An 18,478-nucleotide genomic window follows, 5' to 3' on the forward strand; every position below is an offset into this window, starting at 1 on the left:
TTTCTTTATTAACTGTATGACCATGGATACATCACTCTCAGCCTCCATATGTGTAAAATGGGAAAATTAGCCCAAATAATCTCCAAAGTATCCTACAATTTTGACATTCTATTCTAATGAGTCCAGCATCATTGGGGAAAGTGTATAGTCCCCAAGGTAAGCACTTCGAAAGAAAAATACTCACGTAAATTCTGAAATAAAATCACTCTCATTGTTCTAGTTTTATATTTACAGACATATAGAAACATATATTTAGGTACACATACTTATTTTCATTTGTATCTTTGGTAAGCACTGAAATGGGTATATGTAGTTCAATATTTGCAATGCTAATAAGGGGAAGTGGGTTGGTATCAGTTTTTAAAACAGACTTGAAGAACAGAAAAATTATAATTACAAAGAGACTAAATTATTTACAATCTATCCTAAAGGAATGCTTAGAACAAGGTTAAGTACAGCATCTAGAGGATAATAACATTGGGTGAGTAGAAGAAAGAAATACATCGTCACATAAATTGTACTAAATTGATATGCTTCTTTAATGTTGCTGGTACCTATAAAAATTTATTATTATCGTTATTGCCCAACTCTTTGTACATTTATAAAGCTGATTACATCATGCTGTGAATTCTGTCAATCAGTGTTTCCCAACATTTTTCAGAGAAAGTTCAGTTTCATAGGAGCTGATTATGTGTCTGTGTTACTCTGAAGTAAAGCGACTGAGGCTGGTCATGGTTGGAGGTGACTACCTGTGTCCACCTTCAGAGCCTCCACCACCTGAGAGCGGAGGGGCTGGCATCTCAGCACAGTGGTGGGCCATTTTGAGGCACACTGGCCAGAATACCCAAGCTAGAAAGCTCTGCCACAGGGGGGCCTCTGACAGTAGGTCCTCTCAAATGTGGAGGACAGAAAGCCTCCCACAGCTCATTTTCTAGTTTCTCCCTTTGGGTCTGTGCCTTATGAAGAAAAAAACAAAAAACTAGGCACCAAGTACTGCTCAGTGTGCATAGAATTATTTTATATTATCATTTCTAAAACAGCCCAAAGAAGCCTGGCCAGGGAGTCAGCCTTCTAGTGAGTGTTCAGATAATCCTCTGAAAACTTCCTTCTCTCAATGTGTGCCCAGATTCCAAAAGAAAAGAAATGGTTTTGGTCACTGTGCTTCTATCTTATATTCTATGGCCTAGACAGAAAGAAAGATTGAAATGATTTCTGTAATACCCTGGGAATATTTAGCCATGCTCAAGTGGTTCAGATTGACTTAACGGAAGGAAACAGTCAAGTCCCAGTTTAGAGAAAGAATCTTGGTCCTTCAATAACGGATTCTAGTATGAAGTCTCCTGGATTTTATCTGGGGAAGCAGAGTGGTATGAAAGAATGAGCTCAGGTTTTGGAATTTGATCTCAGTCAGCATCAACACTTTTTAGATGTATGGCCTTGGACAAGTTACATAACCCTTCCAAGTACAATTTCTTCCTCTGTAATGTTCATCTACTTGTAAGGGTTAGAAATAATATATGTGAAGTGCCTAGCACAGTGCTCAAAACACGGTAACTACTGTCGTCCTTATCTGTGTTAACAACCTGAGAGAGAGGAAGGCTGTTCTTAAAATGAGTAGTGGCTAAAAAAGACATAGTCAATGAGTCAGATATTGTAAACTTCATTCACATTGTAACTATCTTTGTTTTACAAAAGACAATGACAAAATTATTAAGTGTAGCAGTATTAGTGAGATTAATGGTCACAGTTCTCCCTCTGGACCTGTTAGCCTTGCACGTAGAAATACTGTTTTATAGGCAAAGACCGAACTCAAAGTTGTCTATTTGTGTTATTGCTCCCCAGGAAGACCACAACAGAGTGTGAATCATTCAGGGCAAATTGATCACAATGAGAATTATATCTCACTTTAGTCCCCTAGACAAAAAGAAATATTGAAGCACATTCTATAACATCTTGGGATCATGTAGTCACACTCAAATGGTTCAGATTATTATAATATAAAACCTAGAAGTAAAGTCACAGGATTTCTTAAATACATATTCCAAATATAATTTAAAATATTTATCAGTGAATATTCAACAACATTTCTGTAGTAATAACATCAGCACAATATGGTAGCATTGTCTATGTGCCAGGTGCTGCTCTAAATACCTTAAATAATTAACTCAAATTAGTTTAAGCCTCAAAGCAATCCAGTGAAGTAGATACTGAACTACATGAAACATAAAAAGAGATTAATTTATAATAAACTAATGTTTGTTTTAATATGTAAATTCTTGGGCACAACTATATTAAAGGATATAAAGAAATAGGCAGGTGCTTGTATGGGAATTCACAGCTTCACATGCAGTCTGGTGCAGGCATGTTATATTGGCAATTCAAAAATGGCAAGGGGCAGTGCCGTTCGTTATGATCCAGTGGCAGTGCCAAAGTGAAAAACTCTTGGTAAATTTCCAAATAAACAAATAAATTAAATAATATTCCTTTAATTTACATAGCAGTTTAACTCATAGAAAAGTCAGAGTATATTAACGTTGTGTTCATATATACAACAGAATTAAGTCCTAGGTCCAGATGATTATATAAACAGTTTGATTACCTGCATCACTGCCCAGTGGAACATTTGAAAGTCGTTCACATTTTGGAATAATGCTTTGTCCTGCCCATTGCAAGTTATGTAGCACCCCTAGCCCCACTCAGCATTGAAACAAGAAATGCCCCCGCAAATTGCCAAAATGCACTCTAGGATATGGATGCTCGATAAGAACCACTGGTCTAGGGGGTCCTGGCCTTCAAAGGGTTTAAAGCCCAATAAGAGATTGGCATGTAAACAAAGAACTAAAATGCAGTGTGATAAATGAAGAGAGAGAAGTATACTCATAGTGCTAAGAGGACCCAGAGATGAGAGGGATTAACTCTATCTTTGGAAGTCAGAGAAAGCCTCACTTGGAAGTCAGCCTTGACCCTGGGGACTTAAAGGCTGAGTACACCAGGCAGAAAGTAGGAGAAGGGCATTCTAGGTTAGGGGAACAATATATACAATGGTGTGGAACACACTTAAGGAATTGGAAGTAATTGGTGTTATCAAATATATGATAAGTGTTGGAGAATGATGCAATATATAGCTGGAAAGTCCCATAAATGTCAAGCCAAGGACTTCATGTTGTAGGCAATGAAGAACTAAAAATTTAAAAATTAAGCAAAGGGAATAAAAGCTTATGAGTTGCATTATACAAAGGCAATCCTGGTGGTTGTTTAGACAGAGGACTGAATGAGCAGATAATTGATGTCACCTTTTGAGATAGCAAATCATGGTTTGATGCAGCTAGTAACTGCTTCAACTAGCCCATTCTGTGAATTAGATAAAGGTAAAGAATATTGTAAAACCAATTATAAAGCACTTTGTCTAAACAGTGATGTGTGACGACTCTTACTATTTGTGACACCTGAAGTCCTTGCTGTGGGTGTTACCTTTGTCTGCTAACAGTAGCAGCATCTTAGTTCTACTGTATTATCCTCAAACCTTAGTCTGCCATGCCACTTCTCACCACAGGAGCCATACCTCTACAATGCAGAAGGCACGGGTTCAATTTCTAAGCCCTGGGCCTGCTCCATAGAGGCTGAAGAATTCTCTCATCACCAGCAAAGCCATCCCTGAAACCCCTTACAGATGTTAGGGAACGGAGGAGCTTGAGTTCTGAGGCCTGAACTCCACCTCCCCCCAACCGCTCACAATTGGGAACACCACAGTTGGGCATTAGAAGAAAGAGAGCTCACAAGTCATACACTTCTAGGTTTGAGTTGTCCAAAGGAAAAACACTCATCTCACTCCACCTCCCAGAGACAAATACTTCTCACGTGATCCCAGTATGAAAGTCTGGACTGGGAAATAGTCTCTGAGTACAGGAAGTTTTACTTCAGAGCCTTTCTTCCTCAAATAAGAGAGACAGTTTTGATAAAGCTTATTTGGTTTAATTGATTTTATTATCCCTCTAGTTGTTTGCCTCTTCCATTCTACCAAAACATTGTTCAGCATCCATTTTAGCTGGAGTGTACCTGTAGAATACTTATGAACTTCTTTTATATAATTAACTTCATAGAACAACAAAAAATGCCACAAACTTGACATGCCACGGATTGACAACACTCCATGTATGCTCTCAATCCTCCGTGGCCATTCGGATCGACAGCATGTGGTGACCAGAGCGCTCAGGAGCTTTGTGATGGCGCTGTCATGCTGCGGCAACTTGTCTACCTCTTTCTTACTAGGGAGTCAGAAAATCTAATCAAGTGCAGTTTACAAAGCGTTTTTCTCTTCCTTACTGAAGGAATCCTCAGAGTTGCAGGGAAAAGCTGGCAATCATTCCAGTTATTGGTATTATTCCCCTCTACAGAATGGTGGAAGCTTTATCTCAAAGAACTTTTTAAATGAAACCAGACCTGGAGGTTAAGAAGGCGGCGGGTCTGGGGGGAATGGCGCGGGGGGGGGGGGGGGGGGGGGGGGTGGGGGGGTGGGGGAGGGGTGGCGTGGCGCGGAGGTAATGTACTTGCAAAGGAAATGTCTGGAGGAATTCTTGTTTTGTTTCCTCTTTTTTCTCTCCATCTTTCACCCCAGTATTATATAAGCACTATTTATTAATGTGTAATTATACTGTGGCTGGCCTAAAAAATGAAACAGGACAACAGAATTAGGGAGAGTCATCCATTAAGCCATCAGGACCTTCCTACTCACACAAAGCAGCAGACAGTCAAGCCATTGCATTTATGCCTTGTCTGGAACCTAATGTAAATAGCACTGCATGCAGTGAGGCAGATTTCCTAAAATAGCAAACATTCCAGTGTTACCGTGGAGAGATCTGACGTAAAGGTTAAGGCAAGAATGCGCTCTAAATGCTCAAGGCAGAGACTGAAAACCTTGCAGGGATTAGCAGCTCAGGCAGCTCCAGCCAATTTCACGTAAGGAGAATTTTTTTTTAGAGCAGCTTTTCAATATCCCTTTCTTAAGCTGATGAATATTGAAACTGGAGACTCATTTACAAATCCTCATTCAACGTCACTGTCTCCCAGGCAAACCTTCATTGGTAACATGTCTCAGAAACAGACTTTATCAGATGGAAAAAAGAGGGGCTTCTTCATAGCTTTATTTATTGAGCACTTACAATTGCACAGATACTGTAAAGTGAAGGAAGAGGACGACAAAGACATATAAGGTTTAGTCTCTGACTTCTAGGGATTACAATCTAATTGGAAGGTAAGAAAGTCTCTGATGGAAACAAAATACAAGGCAGGAGAGAAAGGGAAAAATCAGGCACTGGGGTGGGCCGTGAAGATTCTGGTCTGTAAGGAATGAGTAGGATTTTAATAAGAGCTAAAAATATTAGGCATCAATTTATTTATTCATTCAATGATTATTTACTTAGATCTAGGAACATACTGATAAAAGTACCTCAGAAGATAACAAGATGAGTAAAGTGTGGTTCCTCTTCTTAAGGAGTTTACCAGCTAAAGGGAAGAAGGCAATATGGAAAAATGACACACATATTACTATAGGTATAAAAAGTGCTTTGGAAGGTCAAAGAAGAGAAAGATGTCTTTTGAGGGGATTAAGAAAGGCAGCTGAAAGAAAATACTTGAAGGTTGGTTAGGATTTTGACAAGAGGAGATGGTAGTAATGGGAAAGAACATTACAAGTAGATAATAGAGTGGTAGGGAAGTTCCAGGTAAGGAAGCAGTAGTTGGAATAGTGAGATATACAGGGGGACAATGAGTTTAGGCTAGAAAGATAGGGTGATACTAGAGTCAGAGGGCCTTGGATGGCAGGTCAAGAAGTTTATGATTGTGGGTAAGTCATTAGGTCTCCAGGTTACTATGCCGGAAAGTGATATATCTGAGATCTGTTTTAGGAAGATTAGTCTGGAAGGAGGAGTGAGTAGAGGAGAAAGAAGGGGAGAGGACTAACTATTATGGAACTCTATTAAGATATGAGGTCACTAGAGGGTAACCAAGAATGGAAGTTTTGTGCTAAGGCAAAAGAACGAAATAAAATTTTAAGATATAATAAGTCATTCATTCATTCATCCGTTCATGTAATCCAGTCAATGACTGTTTATTAAGTGCCTACCATGGCCAGACACTGGTGCAATTAAGTGCTGGAGAAACAGTAAGAATAAACATGGCAGAGTCCTTCCCCTCAGGGAGCTTACATTCTAATAAGGGAGCTAGTTAAATAACCACGTAATCAAACAAATAATTGCAAAATGTGATAAATACATTGAAAAAAAAACAAAGAGCAAGGATCAGCAAACTTTTTCTATAAAAGGCCAGAGAGTAAATAATTTAGATTTTGCAGGCCATAAGATTTCTGCTGTTGTAGCACAAAAACAGCCATATGCAATACATGAAGGACTCGGCATGGCTGTGTTCCAATAAAGTTTATTTACAAAAACAGGTGGGGGTCGGATTGAGCCCACAGTCCATAGTTCCCTGATCCTTAATAGAGAATTAGGAGGAAGGAGGGGCAGGCACTATAGTTAAGGGGAAGATGTCAATCAATCTTTCCTGGGGTAATTTTGAGATGTCTCTAACACATACAGGTGCAGATACAAATAGGTAGTTGGCCATTTGAGAGTTGAACTCAGAGGAGAATTCTGGAATAAAGATATTCTTTTACTGGTTCTGAACACCAATTCCAACATGTGTGTTGAGAGCAGGGACACTTCCCACACAGCACCGAGCAATTCTTAGACACAGAGTGTCCAAGAATTCAACTCAATTCTGACACTGTCTACCTGGAGATAGCATCAGAGGCCACAGGTTAAGGATTCAGTCTTATAAGACTGCCTCCACACCCCTCCCACTACCCCCTCCCTCCCCCTCCCTCCCACCCCTGGGCTTCAGACAACAGTTGCAATCCCAGTTTATCACCTGTGCTTCTGACCAGCAGTAGATTAGAGGTTCCAACAACCCCTCTTTGGACTTCAGACACCAGTCACAAGTCCAGATGTTACATATACTACCGACTGGCTATAAATTTAGAGGTTCACACGACCCCTTCCTCGGGTTAGATTAGTTTGCTAGAGCAGCTCACAGAACTAAAAGAAACATTTTACTTACTGGATCACTGGTTTATTGTAACAGGATATAACCCAGGAACAGCGGAGATGGGAGATATGCCTAGGGCAAGGTATATGAGAAGGAGTGTGGAGCTCCCAAGCCCTCACCAGGCACCTCCCTGAATTTCCACAGGTTCACCAACCCAGAAGCTCTCTGAACCCAGTCCTCTTGGGATTTTATGGAGGCTTCATTACAAAAGCATGATTGAATCACTGGCCATTGTCGACTGACTCAGCCTCCAGCCCCTTTCCCCTCCCTGGAGATTGGGGTGTGGGAATGAAAGTTCCAACCCTCTAATCACATGGTTGGTTCCTCTGGCCACTACCGCCGTGCCTCCCCCCCCCCCCACAGGGGCATTCCAAAAGTCACCTTATTAACAAAATAAAAGACCTTTATCACTCTCATCATTTAAGAAATTCCAAGGGTTTTAGGATTCTATGCCAGAAAGGGGGACAAACCAAATTTATATTATTATAAATTACAATATCACAAATATAAATTGGAAGTTACTCATATAAAGGTGGAAAAGGATGAGATGATATTGAAAGAGAATAGAGGTGAAAAAGGCCTAGGACTTACCCTCATTGAACACCTACAAAAAGTTCATAGTGGGTATGACTCTTACTCTGAATTCACGAATTTAGTTTTGCAGGAAATATCACATTTACTTTCTTTAAATCAATTTAATGTTACCCTGAGTCCCTATCCTAATCAGGCTGGTGGGAAATTAAATTCCATTCATTTGGTTCTTCCTCCTCCCCACTCTCTCAGTTATGTGAAGGTGAAGGTCCCTGGGCTTTATCAGGTGTCAAAGCATCAAGGAGACTACTCTGATCATTGGTCCACCACTGAAGCACCCCTGCCCCAGCACATACAGTTCTACCAATCCTAACTGCTTGCTACATTGGACTCTTTATGGAGCCCCTTGACCTAGAGTCTAGCCTCTCCAAGTCACCCAGTGCCTTTTCCCCCACAGGTCCTGCTTCTTCTGCAGGGCACTGATAATGGAGGTGGGTCCTTGTTACTCTTTGACCCCTCCCCAGTCTCTTCCCAACTAGGGTGAAATCTCACCCTCTCCTCTTTTGTTGACCTCAAAGACATTACTCTCTTCTCTTCCCCACTGGGACACCTGGCTTAATCTTCTCAGTGCATTTAGAATTTTATCCAAGTCAGGAAATGCATTTGACTTCAGGCAATCTCGGCTCTTTGCTCTGCAAAAACTCCCAAGTCAAGGGAATGCTAAGGGCCTTACCATCAGACTAGGAAAGAGGTAGGTAGGGGTATACAAGTAACATATCTATATCCAAAAATTTACCCTGTCACCATTTGGTTAGAGAAGAAATGTGAGATGAGCTGATAGAGAAGTAGATTAGGATCTTTTTGTACAGATATTGAAATGCCAAACTAAGAGTTTTGGACTTCATGCTATAGGTAGTGGACAATTATGGATCTTTACTATGAATGTTCTAGAAATAGTATGCAGGATGACTAGAGGGGTAAGCTTCTAAGGCTGTGTGACATGATTCAGGTTTCAGGTTTTAAGAACCTGAAAAGGACAGTGTAGGGAAAATGCAAAACAACATTTCTGAACACACTAGAGATGTTCGGAAACAGTCAAAAAGAATTTAGCATTTGGCTTGATAGGGAAGGATTCTGAGGAGTTAAAGGTAACAACTCCTTAGTTTACAAGTTTACCCTGTTGTAGAAAATGGTATGCCTGACCTCATCTCTCCTGATCTTTCTCTAGATGTTGACAATGTTAACTACCCCTCTCATTCTTGAAACTCTGTCCCCCTCTCACCTGTGTTTTGATTGTAGAAGAGCTCAACTTAGTTTTTTTCACTTAGTTTTTTCCTCAGTCCCCTAGATACAGCATGTCCCAAGTCAGATTTTGTATTATCTTTTTGCAAATGGACTCAACTCCCACATTTCTGTTTGTTTAGGCAATTTTTTTCTACCAGTCTTCCAGACCAAAAACTTTATCTCTATTTTTAACCTTTTTTTCCTTCATCCTCTCTGCATGTCATCAAGTTCTGCTGCTCATTCCTTCAAAATGACTCTCATATTTACCAGTTTCTTTCCATTTTTATACCAGACCTTTATTATCTCACATATGAATAATGGCAATGGATTTTTTTAAAAACTTTATTTATTTTTGGCTGTGATGGGTCTTTGTTGCTGTGTGTGGGCTTTCTCTAGTTGCGGTGAGCGGGTGCTATTCTTCGTTGAGGTGCGCAGGCTTCTCATTGTGGTGGCTTCTCTTGTTGCAGAGCATGGTCTCTAGGCAATGGATTTTTAACAGGTGTTCCTGTAACCATCCCAAAACCTGTCCCTGAAACTCCAAGCCATCCTGTTGTCTGACTAATTTTCCTAAAATAAACTTTTCATCATGCCATTCCTAGCTCAAATTCATAACAGAAAGTCCAAATTCTTTTGCCTTTCTCAAACATTAACCAAATTCTAGTTGCCAATTCCCTCCATAGCATAGTGTCTGGCTTTCAGTTGGCCCTTAATATATGTTCTTTGAATGAGTAATTATTGAGATGTACAGAGTGTATGTATAGATGTATAGAGTAGGATGAACCTGGCCACTCAGATATCCCACAAAATCGCTCCCTTTACTGACGGGCTAGCATCATATTTAACCCAACTTCCGACTTTTGATGATGCTGTTTTCTTTTTCTGGAGTTCTTTCCTTGGTTTCCTCCGTTCTAAGACCCATCTCAAGTCCCACTCTTGCCCCCTTCACCTGTATCAGATCATACTTAACTTTTTCTGCAGTTACATTGAAGTTGTCGGTACCATTTAGTTTACCAATCAGTTATTCTGATTGTAGCATGCACATTCCCTCCCCTTCAACTAAACTAAAAGCTCCCTGAAGACAGAGAAAAAAAACCAAAAAACAAAAACCAACTGAGTTTGCATAAATTCTTGCTCATCAGTTGATTAACAAATATTTTGAAATTCACTTAAACAGCTGTGGATATTTAATAACTTGAAAGACTGCAGTGTTTACTATTTTAAGATCAATTCTGCTGATAACCATATTATAGCAATCTGTAGTTGAACTGGAAATCTCCCAGTTTTAAAACAAGTGTTTTGAAATGCTGTGTTATTAATTAATGCAAAGCATGATTGCTTCTGGCTTCTTAAAGATTTCCACCCAACAGAGGGAAATCATGAACATGCTTGTGGTGTTACCGTAAAGTCTAACTGGCTTTACTTTGATATTCTTGCATTTCCTCATCTGCTTTTTTTTTTTTTTTAATTAATTAATTAATTAATTTTTATTTTTGGCTGTGTTGGTTCTTCGTTTCTGTGCGAGGGCTTTCTCTAGTTGCGGCGAGCAGGGGCCACTCCTCATCGCGGTGCGCGGGCCTCTCACTGTCGCGGCCTCTTTTGTTGCGGAGCACAAGCTTCAGACGCGCAGGCTCAGTAGTTGTGGCTCACGCAGGCTCAGTAGTTGTGGCTCACGGGCCAAGTTGCTCCGCGGCATGTGGGATCTTCCCAGACCAGGGCTCGAACCCGTGTCCCGTGCATCGGCAGGCAGACTCTCAACCACTGCGCCACCAGGGAAGCCTTCCTCATCTGCTTTTGCTTCTCTGCCAAAATCACTCCCCCCACCCCACTTTGGCATAGTTTTTAGTAATTGGAACAGCTATTTCCAACGTCATAACTCGGATAATGAAAGCTAATACAACTGGTCTGGGACATGGGGATTTTCCACCTCTTGGAAACTCCCTCCCAGACCAGAATTAGGTCTTAGAAACACTACAACACAGGGAGTACAAAAGTAGCTACGGTTCTAAGAGAATCTTCCTGGGCCCTCAAATCTAGAGATCAAAATAGAGATAGTGCAAAAGATCCCTACCATAATAATACTTAGGAATCTTGTTCCAAATGGGCATATAGTTCTCTAAATTCAACAATTTTGTACGTAGTTCTTCATTAATGGGTTTTTCCATTTATCTGCAGAACTTCTGCCCGTTTGGCTGACATCTGTCTGAATACACTTGGAGAGAGTTCTAATTCAGTAGTTTTCAAAGTGTGGTTCTCAGCAGCATCTGCACGCTCTGGGAATTTCTTAGGAATGCAAATTCTTGGGCCCCTTCTCAGACCAACTGAATTAGAAACTTGTTAAATCTACCATTTAACTAGCCCTCCAGGTGATTCTGATGCATGCCAAAGGTTGAAAACCACTGTTTAAATTCAGTATGTTTATTTAGTAGCTTAGGAAATTAAGGGCCAGATATAAGTGATTTGACTTAGGATAGACAGCAAATATGTGCTTGTGAATGCATTTATCAATCCATTTTGAGGGCAAACTGCTGATATATAAAATTAATCATTTGTTTAACTCATTATCGCTTATCATAATATGAAACCTGTTCTCAGTAAGATTTTCCTTTATTATGTAATTTTGATAAGTTTTAGAAGTAATCATCCTATTCCAAATCATCACAAAAGCCCTAGGTCCCACCTTAACAACATGCTTTGCTTCAATCGTAAATGTATGGTGTGTAAATGTATATAAAATAATATTTTCCAACACTCATATGGATAGGAACTATGATGTTTTGAAGTCGCAGTTGGGCCTTTTATAGAATTTCTTCTGGGCTATATTTTCCCAATTTTCAAAGCTGTGCTTATGATAAAGTTATAGGGGTTACTTTCCACCAAAGAAATCCCTCAGATTAAAAATTTATGGGTAATACATATTTTTATACTAATTTACTCCTTATCTTTTTAAATTGAACTATACTAACATATAAAATCTACAGATAAAGCAGTCAGTTCAATGAGCTTTAGAACTGTACACATCCATATAATCATCACCCAAAACAAGGTATAGAACATTTTCATCACCCCAGAAAATTCCTTTGTGCTCCCTTGCAATTAATCCTCACCCCCCATAACCACTTTCTGAATTTCTATCATTATAGAAATGGTTAGACTTTAAGTTGTTAGACAAAATAAATGAAATCACACAGGATATAGTTAAATGGCTTGTTTCACTTAACATGCTTTTGAGATTCATTCATATTGTGGGTATCAGAGTTCATTCTTTTTTATTGATGGTTAATATTACATTATATGAACATATCAAAATGTGTTTATCCTATCTTCTTCTTAGTAATGCATTTTTTTCTTATCACAAAATCAATACATGATTATAGAAAATTTTAGAATACAAATGAGGAAAGAAGAAAATAAGTATCCATAGTTCTGCTCTCCAGACATAATCACTAATAACTTGTATATCCCCTTGAACCTTTGTTTATATAAGTTGTCCACATATATATATTTATCACATATTATAAAAGTTTTCATTTTTTAGGGTTCAAGTTTTACCACTCAGACTCTGATATAAGTGCCTTAAATTGGCACAATTCTTAGTTTTAACTATAGAATATTTCCTAATTTTAAAACATTTTTAAAATAATATATGAATATACATTCATTGCCCCAAATTCAAATGATACATGGTATATAGAATAAAAGTAAACGTTGCTGTTCAGCTCCCCATTTTCTTGCCTCCCCATAGATACCCAGTGTTGACTAAATACAAAATCTTGACCAAGATGATATTGATAAACCATGAAGTGCTGAATTTACTATCACATAATTTTCCTTGTTTCATTTTTTAATTTTTATCTTCAATTGATCTGTACAAAAGTGATCTTTTAGTTTTATAATACCAAATGATCATGTTTAGGAGTGGTTCTAGTACTCTAGTTTACGATCCGTTTTGAGATATGGTCTTTAAATATGTTCTCTGGGAGTGAAGAGTGCTGTCTTCAAATTTTCTTTGATTGTTGAGTGATTTATTTCTATCTGTTGGAAGCCTAGATATGTATAGCTCTTTCAGTATGTTGATCTTTACTTACATATTCTTTACAAACATATTCTTCAATAGTAAGTTGCCTTTTCTCCATTTGTACTGACTTGCTCTTCTATACCAACTACCCATATGTTGTCATTAAAGTTTAGAGACTACAGGTCAGGTGCAAAATCTTATTAAGGAATACAGAATAATACAACGTATTATTTAGTAGCTCCCCAGGAACACTTTGTTTCATTAATTACTTTGTTTCATTAGCACTTTCCCCAATAGGAAAACGTGGCTCGCATCCACATTCAAAGATGAGGCCTTGATTAATGTCTTAATTTGCACTTTTTGCACTTTTGAGTCCTTGCTGTTCTTTAGGATAATACTTAAGACAGGGTATGGCAGGGTGGTGTCCTGGCAGGCCAGAAACTCCTTGCCTCTCTATAGATCACTATGGATTCCAAAGATTGTTACGATTGTTACTTAATTTCTTCTGACTCTGAAGCTCATATACCTAGAGGTAGGCAAAAATGCACCTGTAGTGAGTTTTACTTGGAACTCTATTTTACATTCTTGGTTTTGGGACCAGAACATGCCTCTTTAGGTGAAATCACAGATGCAAAGTTCTGTAGCCTACTAAAGCCAAAGCTCTAAGGGCTGTTCTAATCTCTCACGATGGAGCTACTAAGATTTTGTTTTGATGATTAAATAAGAGAATGATAGAATTTTATGTGTGCAGAGCCCCGTAACGCTTTAAAATTAGTTTAAAATATTGCATTATAATATTAAAATAATAATATAAGCTATTATTATTGACATGATATGAGCCAAAATCTGTTAAAGCACTTCCCCCAAATCATCTCATTTAATGCCCAATAAGAAGTTGGGGGTTTATTATGGGCTTTCATCGAAGGCATCTGAATGTCTCCAGGTTTAGGAGTATGGTCTGTGCCCTGGAGATGAGCTTCAGAAATACTTTGACTGTTGCTGGCCTTATTATCTCGCAAAGTCAAGTTAGTGAAATCTAGCATTATTGTAATTGGGAAACATCCTGCTCTGGGAAAACTCTAGATGATTGTGTGGGACTGTTTGTCCTCCCATCTGGAGTTTGCATACCTCTCAAGCCAGGGAGAGAATTGTTTATTATAAACGGACGTTGACACCTCGATTCCAGGTAGAGAGAGCTCCAGCTTCCCTCCACTCTTTGTGTGCAATCTAAGCTCTGTACCCAAGGCTGGGTAACTTACTACTAGATAATGCTGAATAAGACAAGATACTAACTGAAGTCAGTGAAATTCCCAGCCCCACTTCTGCAGACAGCAGCACTCTCTGATACTCTGGACTTTTGCTCAAATAAATAAGGCCTTTTGTTCTAGTGTTTGTCTCCCCTCCCCACCCCCAAAATAAGGCCTACAGTCTACCTGAACCTGAAAGAGGATTTGGTGATGGCAATCTACTCTCAGGTGTCTACATTCTTGAAAAAGCTCATTTTCTCTGTTATCATCAAAATCTTGGTTAACCAGCTGCATTCATGTGGCTTTTGTTGGACTCCTTCTCAGGTGACTGCTTTGTGCCCTCTCTCGATTTCTTTTCTAAAAAAGGGCAAATCAGCCAGGACTGCTAAACACAATCACAACATCACGAGGGGAGAAACACTTGTCCTCTTTTCTAGGTGCTCCCAACAGTCGAGGGGGAGATGGAACTGAGCCTCCTAAAATCCGCCCTACCTGCCACCTCCGGTTTATCAACCCATTCTCCCCGGCCGCTTGTGAAGACCTGGGGCCTTTTAATCCAGGCACCGGACTGGGTAGGGAGAGGAGGGGGGGGCTGCAGGCGGGAGGGAGGCGACGCGCAGCGGTACCTAGTGGCGCCGCCAGGCTGCTCCATCCAGAGTACGTGGCACTGCCCGTGGAGAGAGGGGGAGGGGATTCGGCTTTCTCCTCCCCAAGCAGAGCCTTGGGACATCCCGCAAGGGCGGAAGGGAGGATCCGTGAGGGAACTGGTGCGCTTTTGGGGTGAAGTTTTAGCAGATAAAAGTGGCCTAGCAGAGGTCGGCACCCGTCCTGCTCTCCACTCCGGTACCCACTGCTAGCCAGGTCTGTGCTCTACCGCGAGGAGCACTAAGTCGTTTGGGGGCGAGGGGACGCGCTCGCCACCCCGCATGCGCAGAGCGAGGAGCCGGCCTCCGGGACTACAGCTCCCAGAGGAGTTTGCCGGTGGCCGCAGGCGCCGAACCTCTGGCGCCATCTTGAAATCTGATCCTCAATCTCTGAGTCTTTGCGTCAGCCGCGGGCGGCCGCTTGTGGACCGCGAACCCAGCCAGCTGAAAGGGAGGACATTGAGGACACCGCGGCTGGTGGGAGAGACAGCTGGAGGAGACATGGCAGGTTCTGAGCGCGGCCTGCGCTGCTGTCACTCAGCATCTCCCTGAAGTGTTTCCTCGCCCGCCCCCTCCCCGAGAGGCGGGGCTGACCACTCTGGTACCCAGAGCCCGCGCGCGGGTGGCCGCGGAGCGCCTCTGCAGAGTGGGGACCCCATCGGGCTGTGCCATGCCGGCCGGAGGCCACCGGGGCGGGAGACGGAACGCAACCAAGCGCCAGTGAGTGATCACCGAGCAGCAGCCGCATCAGGGAAGCTCGGCAACCGCAGGAGGGAAGATGAAGGAGATTTGCAGGATCTGTGCCCGGGAGCTGTGCGGAAACCAGCGGCGCTGGATCTTCCACACGGCATCCAAGCTCAACCTCCAGGTTCTGCTGTCGCACGTCCTGGGCAAGGATGTCTCCCGGGATGGCAAAGCTGAGTTTGCTTGCAGCAAGTGTGCTTTCATGCTTGATCGGATCTATAGATTCGACACCGTCATTGCCCGGATCGAAGCCCTTTCTATCGAGCGCTTGCAGAAGCTGCTGCTGGAGAAGGACCGCCTCAAGTTCTGCATTGCTAGCATGTATCGGAAGAATAACGATGACACTGGCGCGGAGACCAAGGCGGGGAATGGAACGGTTGACATTTCCGGCTTACCCGATGTAAGATACTCTGCACTGCTCCAGGAGGACTTTGCCTATTCAGGGTTTGAGTGCTGGGTAGAAAATGAGGATCAGACTCAGGAGCTACACAGCTGTCATGCTTCGGAAGGCCCCGGGAACCGACCCAGGAGATGCCGTGGTTGTGCAGCTTTGCGGGTTGCTGATTCTGACTATGAAGCCATTTGTAAGGTGCCTCGAAAGGTGGCAAAAAGTATCTCGTGTGGCCCTTCTACCAGGTGGTCCACCAGCATTTGCACTGAAGAACCAGCATTGTCTGAGGTTGGGCCACCGGATTTACCAAGTGTGAAGGTACCCCCAGATGGAGAAAGCATGGAAGAAGGGACACCGGGATCCTCTGTGGAATCTTTGGATGCAAGTGTCCAGGCTAGTCCTCCACAGCAAAAGGAAGAGGAACCTGAGAGAAGTGCAAAGGAACTCGTAAAATGTGACTGTTGTTCAGATGAACAGGCCCCACAGCATATGTGTAACCACAAGCTGGAGCTAGCTCTTAGCATGATTAAAGGTCTTGATTATAAGCCCATCCAGAGCCCCCGAGGGAGCAAGCTTCCTATTCCAGTGAAATCCAGCCCACCTGGAACCAGGCCTGGCCATATCATGACAGATGGAGTTAGTTCTGGTTTCCTTAACAGGTCTTTGAAACCCCTTTACAAGACATCTGTGAGTTATCCCTTGGAGATTTCAGACCTCCAGGAGCTGTGGGATGATCTCTGTGAAGATTATTTGCCACTTCGGGTCCAGGTATACAAAATGGCTGCATAGTGCCTTTCTGATTGAAGTTAGCTAGCCTCAGGCTTCACATGATTTCTGTCTAGGTGAAGGTTAATAATATTCTAGACTTGAGAAGATTAATCATTGAGCCCATTTGTGTCCCCTTTAGTAAATGTGGTTCATTCAAATAATTTGTTTTTCACAATCCTCTTTATAAGATTATCTATTGGCTTTCCCATTAATTATCAAAATTGCACACCTTTTAAGACAAAAAGAGAAAGATTTCTAATTCACCTTTACCCTATAAAAAACATTTAATCTTATTTCTGGCACTAGAACTCTTTCCTCTTACTTCCTTTTTCTATCCCCTACCCCCTTCTTTTTTTGTTTTCATTTTTAGATTTATGAATGTTTCTCCTATTCTGTAAGGGAGTTAGTTCTGTTATTTAACCCTCCCTAGAGCATTAAGCCTTTCATCGTGTGCCTCAAACTGATTAGAGCTTAGGGTAAAGGTTTGGGGAAAAACCTATTAATCCACCAAAGTACTGTAACATCTGGGCAATATTTAAAATAAATTAAGAGGTCATTTGAGGACTAACGATGACTTGTTCATAAAACAGACTTGGGAAGTCAAGTATCGTCATTTAAAGTGTTAAGGCAAAAACTCTTTACAGCCAGTTTGTATACTGAGCTCTGTTTGAAGAAGTTTGATATTAAGTAGGGATTCATCCATTATCGGATGATAGGAGAGTTTTATCCGTTGTACTCATGAATTTCTTAATGACTGGAAGATGACAGTTGATCTTAGTCTGAGCTGTTCATGTCTGCCCAGTTGATTTCATACCAACCTTTTTAAATTCAGCTACTAGTACAGGGACCTGACAGATGCTATTTTGTTTCTACAGCAACAGTAAATGCTAGGTTCAATTAATTTTGTGAAACATCTGGCATGTTCTACTTGATACAGATTCTCTAGTGATACCATTACAAAGGTGGACAATCTAGAAGGCATTTTTGGAAAGGTTGCTACCTGTCAACATCATCCCAGAAACTTAGAGCTTCTAAATGAAATTGTTGATTGTCACTTGAAATTAAAAAAAAAATAGTTCTAAAGTTCTATTATGTATAATATTTGCATCTCAATAAGAAAGAGAAAACGGGAGAAATATTTTTGAATTTGCACAAAATTGTCAGAAGTAGCATATATTAAAGTGTTACATAAAAGTATGACTATCCAAAAGTTTAAAACGTGTTTTCATTTGTATAAAATGTTTAGTATGCCTAACGCTTGTGTACTTCTCTTTTGCTTCCTTTTCTTTCATTGAGCTTCGCAGCTAAATTTGGGCTTTACAATACACTATTTCTGTGAGCAGACATAGATGTCACAAATTAAACATAGTGTTTTCATATTAGGATCTAAAAATAGTTTGGACAGGCTGGATGGGAAATAAGCTTTTTTTTCCCCCTTTCAAATATGGCCAATATTGTAGACAGGTGAAGACTTAGAAAATTACAGGTAAAACAAGAGCAGTTTTTTCTCCATATTAAATTAAAAATACTCTCTTGGTGCCTGGGCTCAACAAATTTTGGAGCTGGGAAGGAGCTTAAAGATCATCTCATGTAGTCTCTCAATTTAGAGATATGGAAAGCTCATGGTTTAAATAACTTAGCCCAGGCAGAGCCAAAGATTCCTAACCATTCTCAGCCAAGACCTTTTTATTCTATATATTAAACCACATTGCCTGATGTACATTGAATTAAATAAATACTTGTTTTAAACGCA

General features: G+C 40.8%; 1 protein-coding gene across 23 annotated transcripts in view; it reads left to right on the forward strand.

Moving 5' to 3' along the window:
- Positions 1-18,478, forward strand: part of LOC118897873 (phosphodiesterase 4D interacting protein) — a 218,171-nt gene that overhangs the window by 106,102 nt on the left and 93,591 nt on the right. For 12 of the 23 annotated variants that reach the window (XR_005020563.1, XM_036857393.1, XM_036857488.1 and 9 more), the window contains exon 1: positions 15,215-16,725. The exons of 10 other annotated variants lie outside the window; for them this stretch is intronic. Coding sequence is in view for 12 of the 13 variants with exons in the window: in XM_036857393.1 (XP_036713288.1) it covers positions 15,601-16,725 (1,125 nt within the window). In the remaining variant the exon portion in view is untranslated. Of the gene's footprint in view, positions 1-15,214; positions 16,726-18,478 lie in introns of those variants that run through there. One more of the 23 variants, XM_036857355.1, reaches the window with a different exon arrangement.

This window comes from Balaenoptera musculus, chromosome 1, assembly GCF_009873245.2.
Source record: "Balaenoptera musculus isolate JJ_BM4_2016_0621 chromosome 1, mBalMus1.pri.v3, whole genome shotgun sequence".
NCBI classification, from domain to species: Eukaryota; Metazoa; Chordata; class Mammalia; order Artiodactyla; family Balaenopteridae; genus Balaenoptera; species Balaenoptera musculus.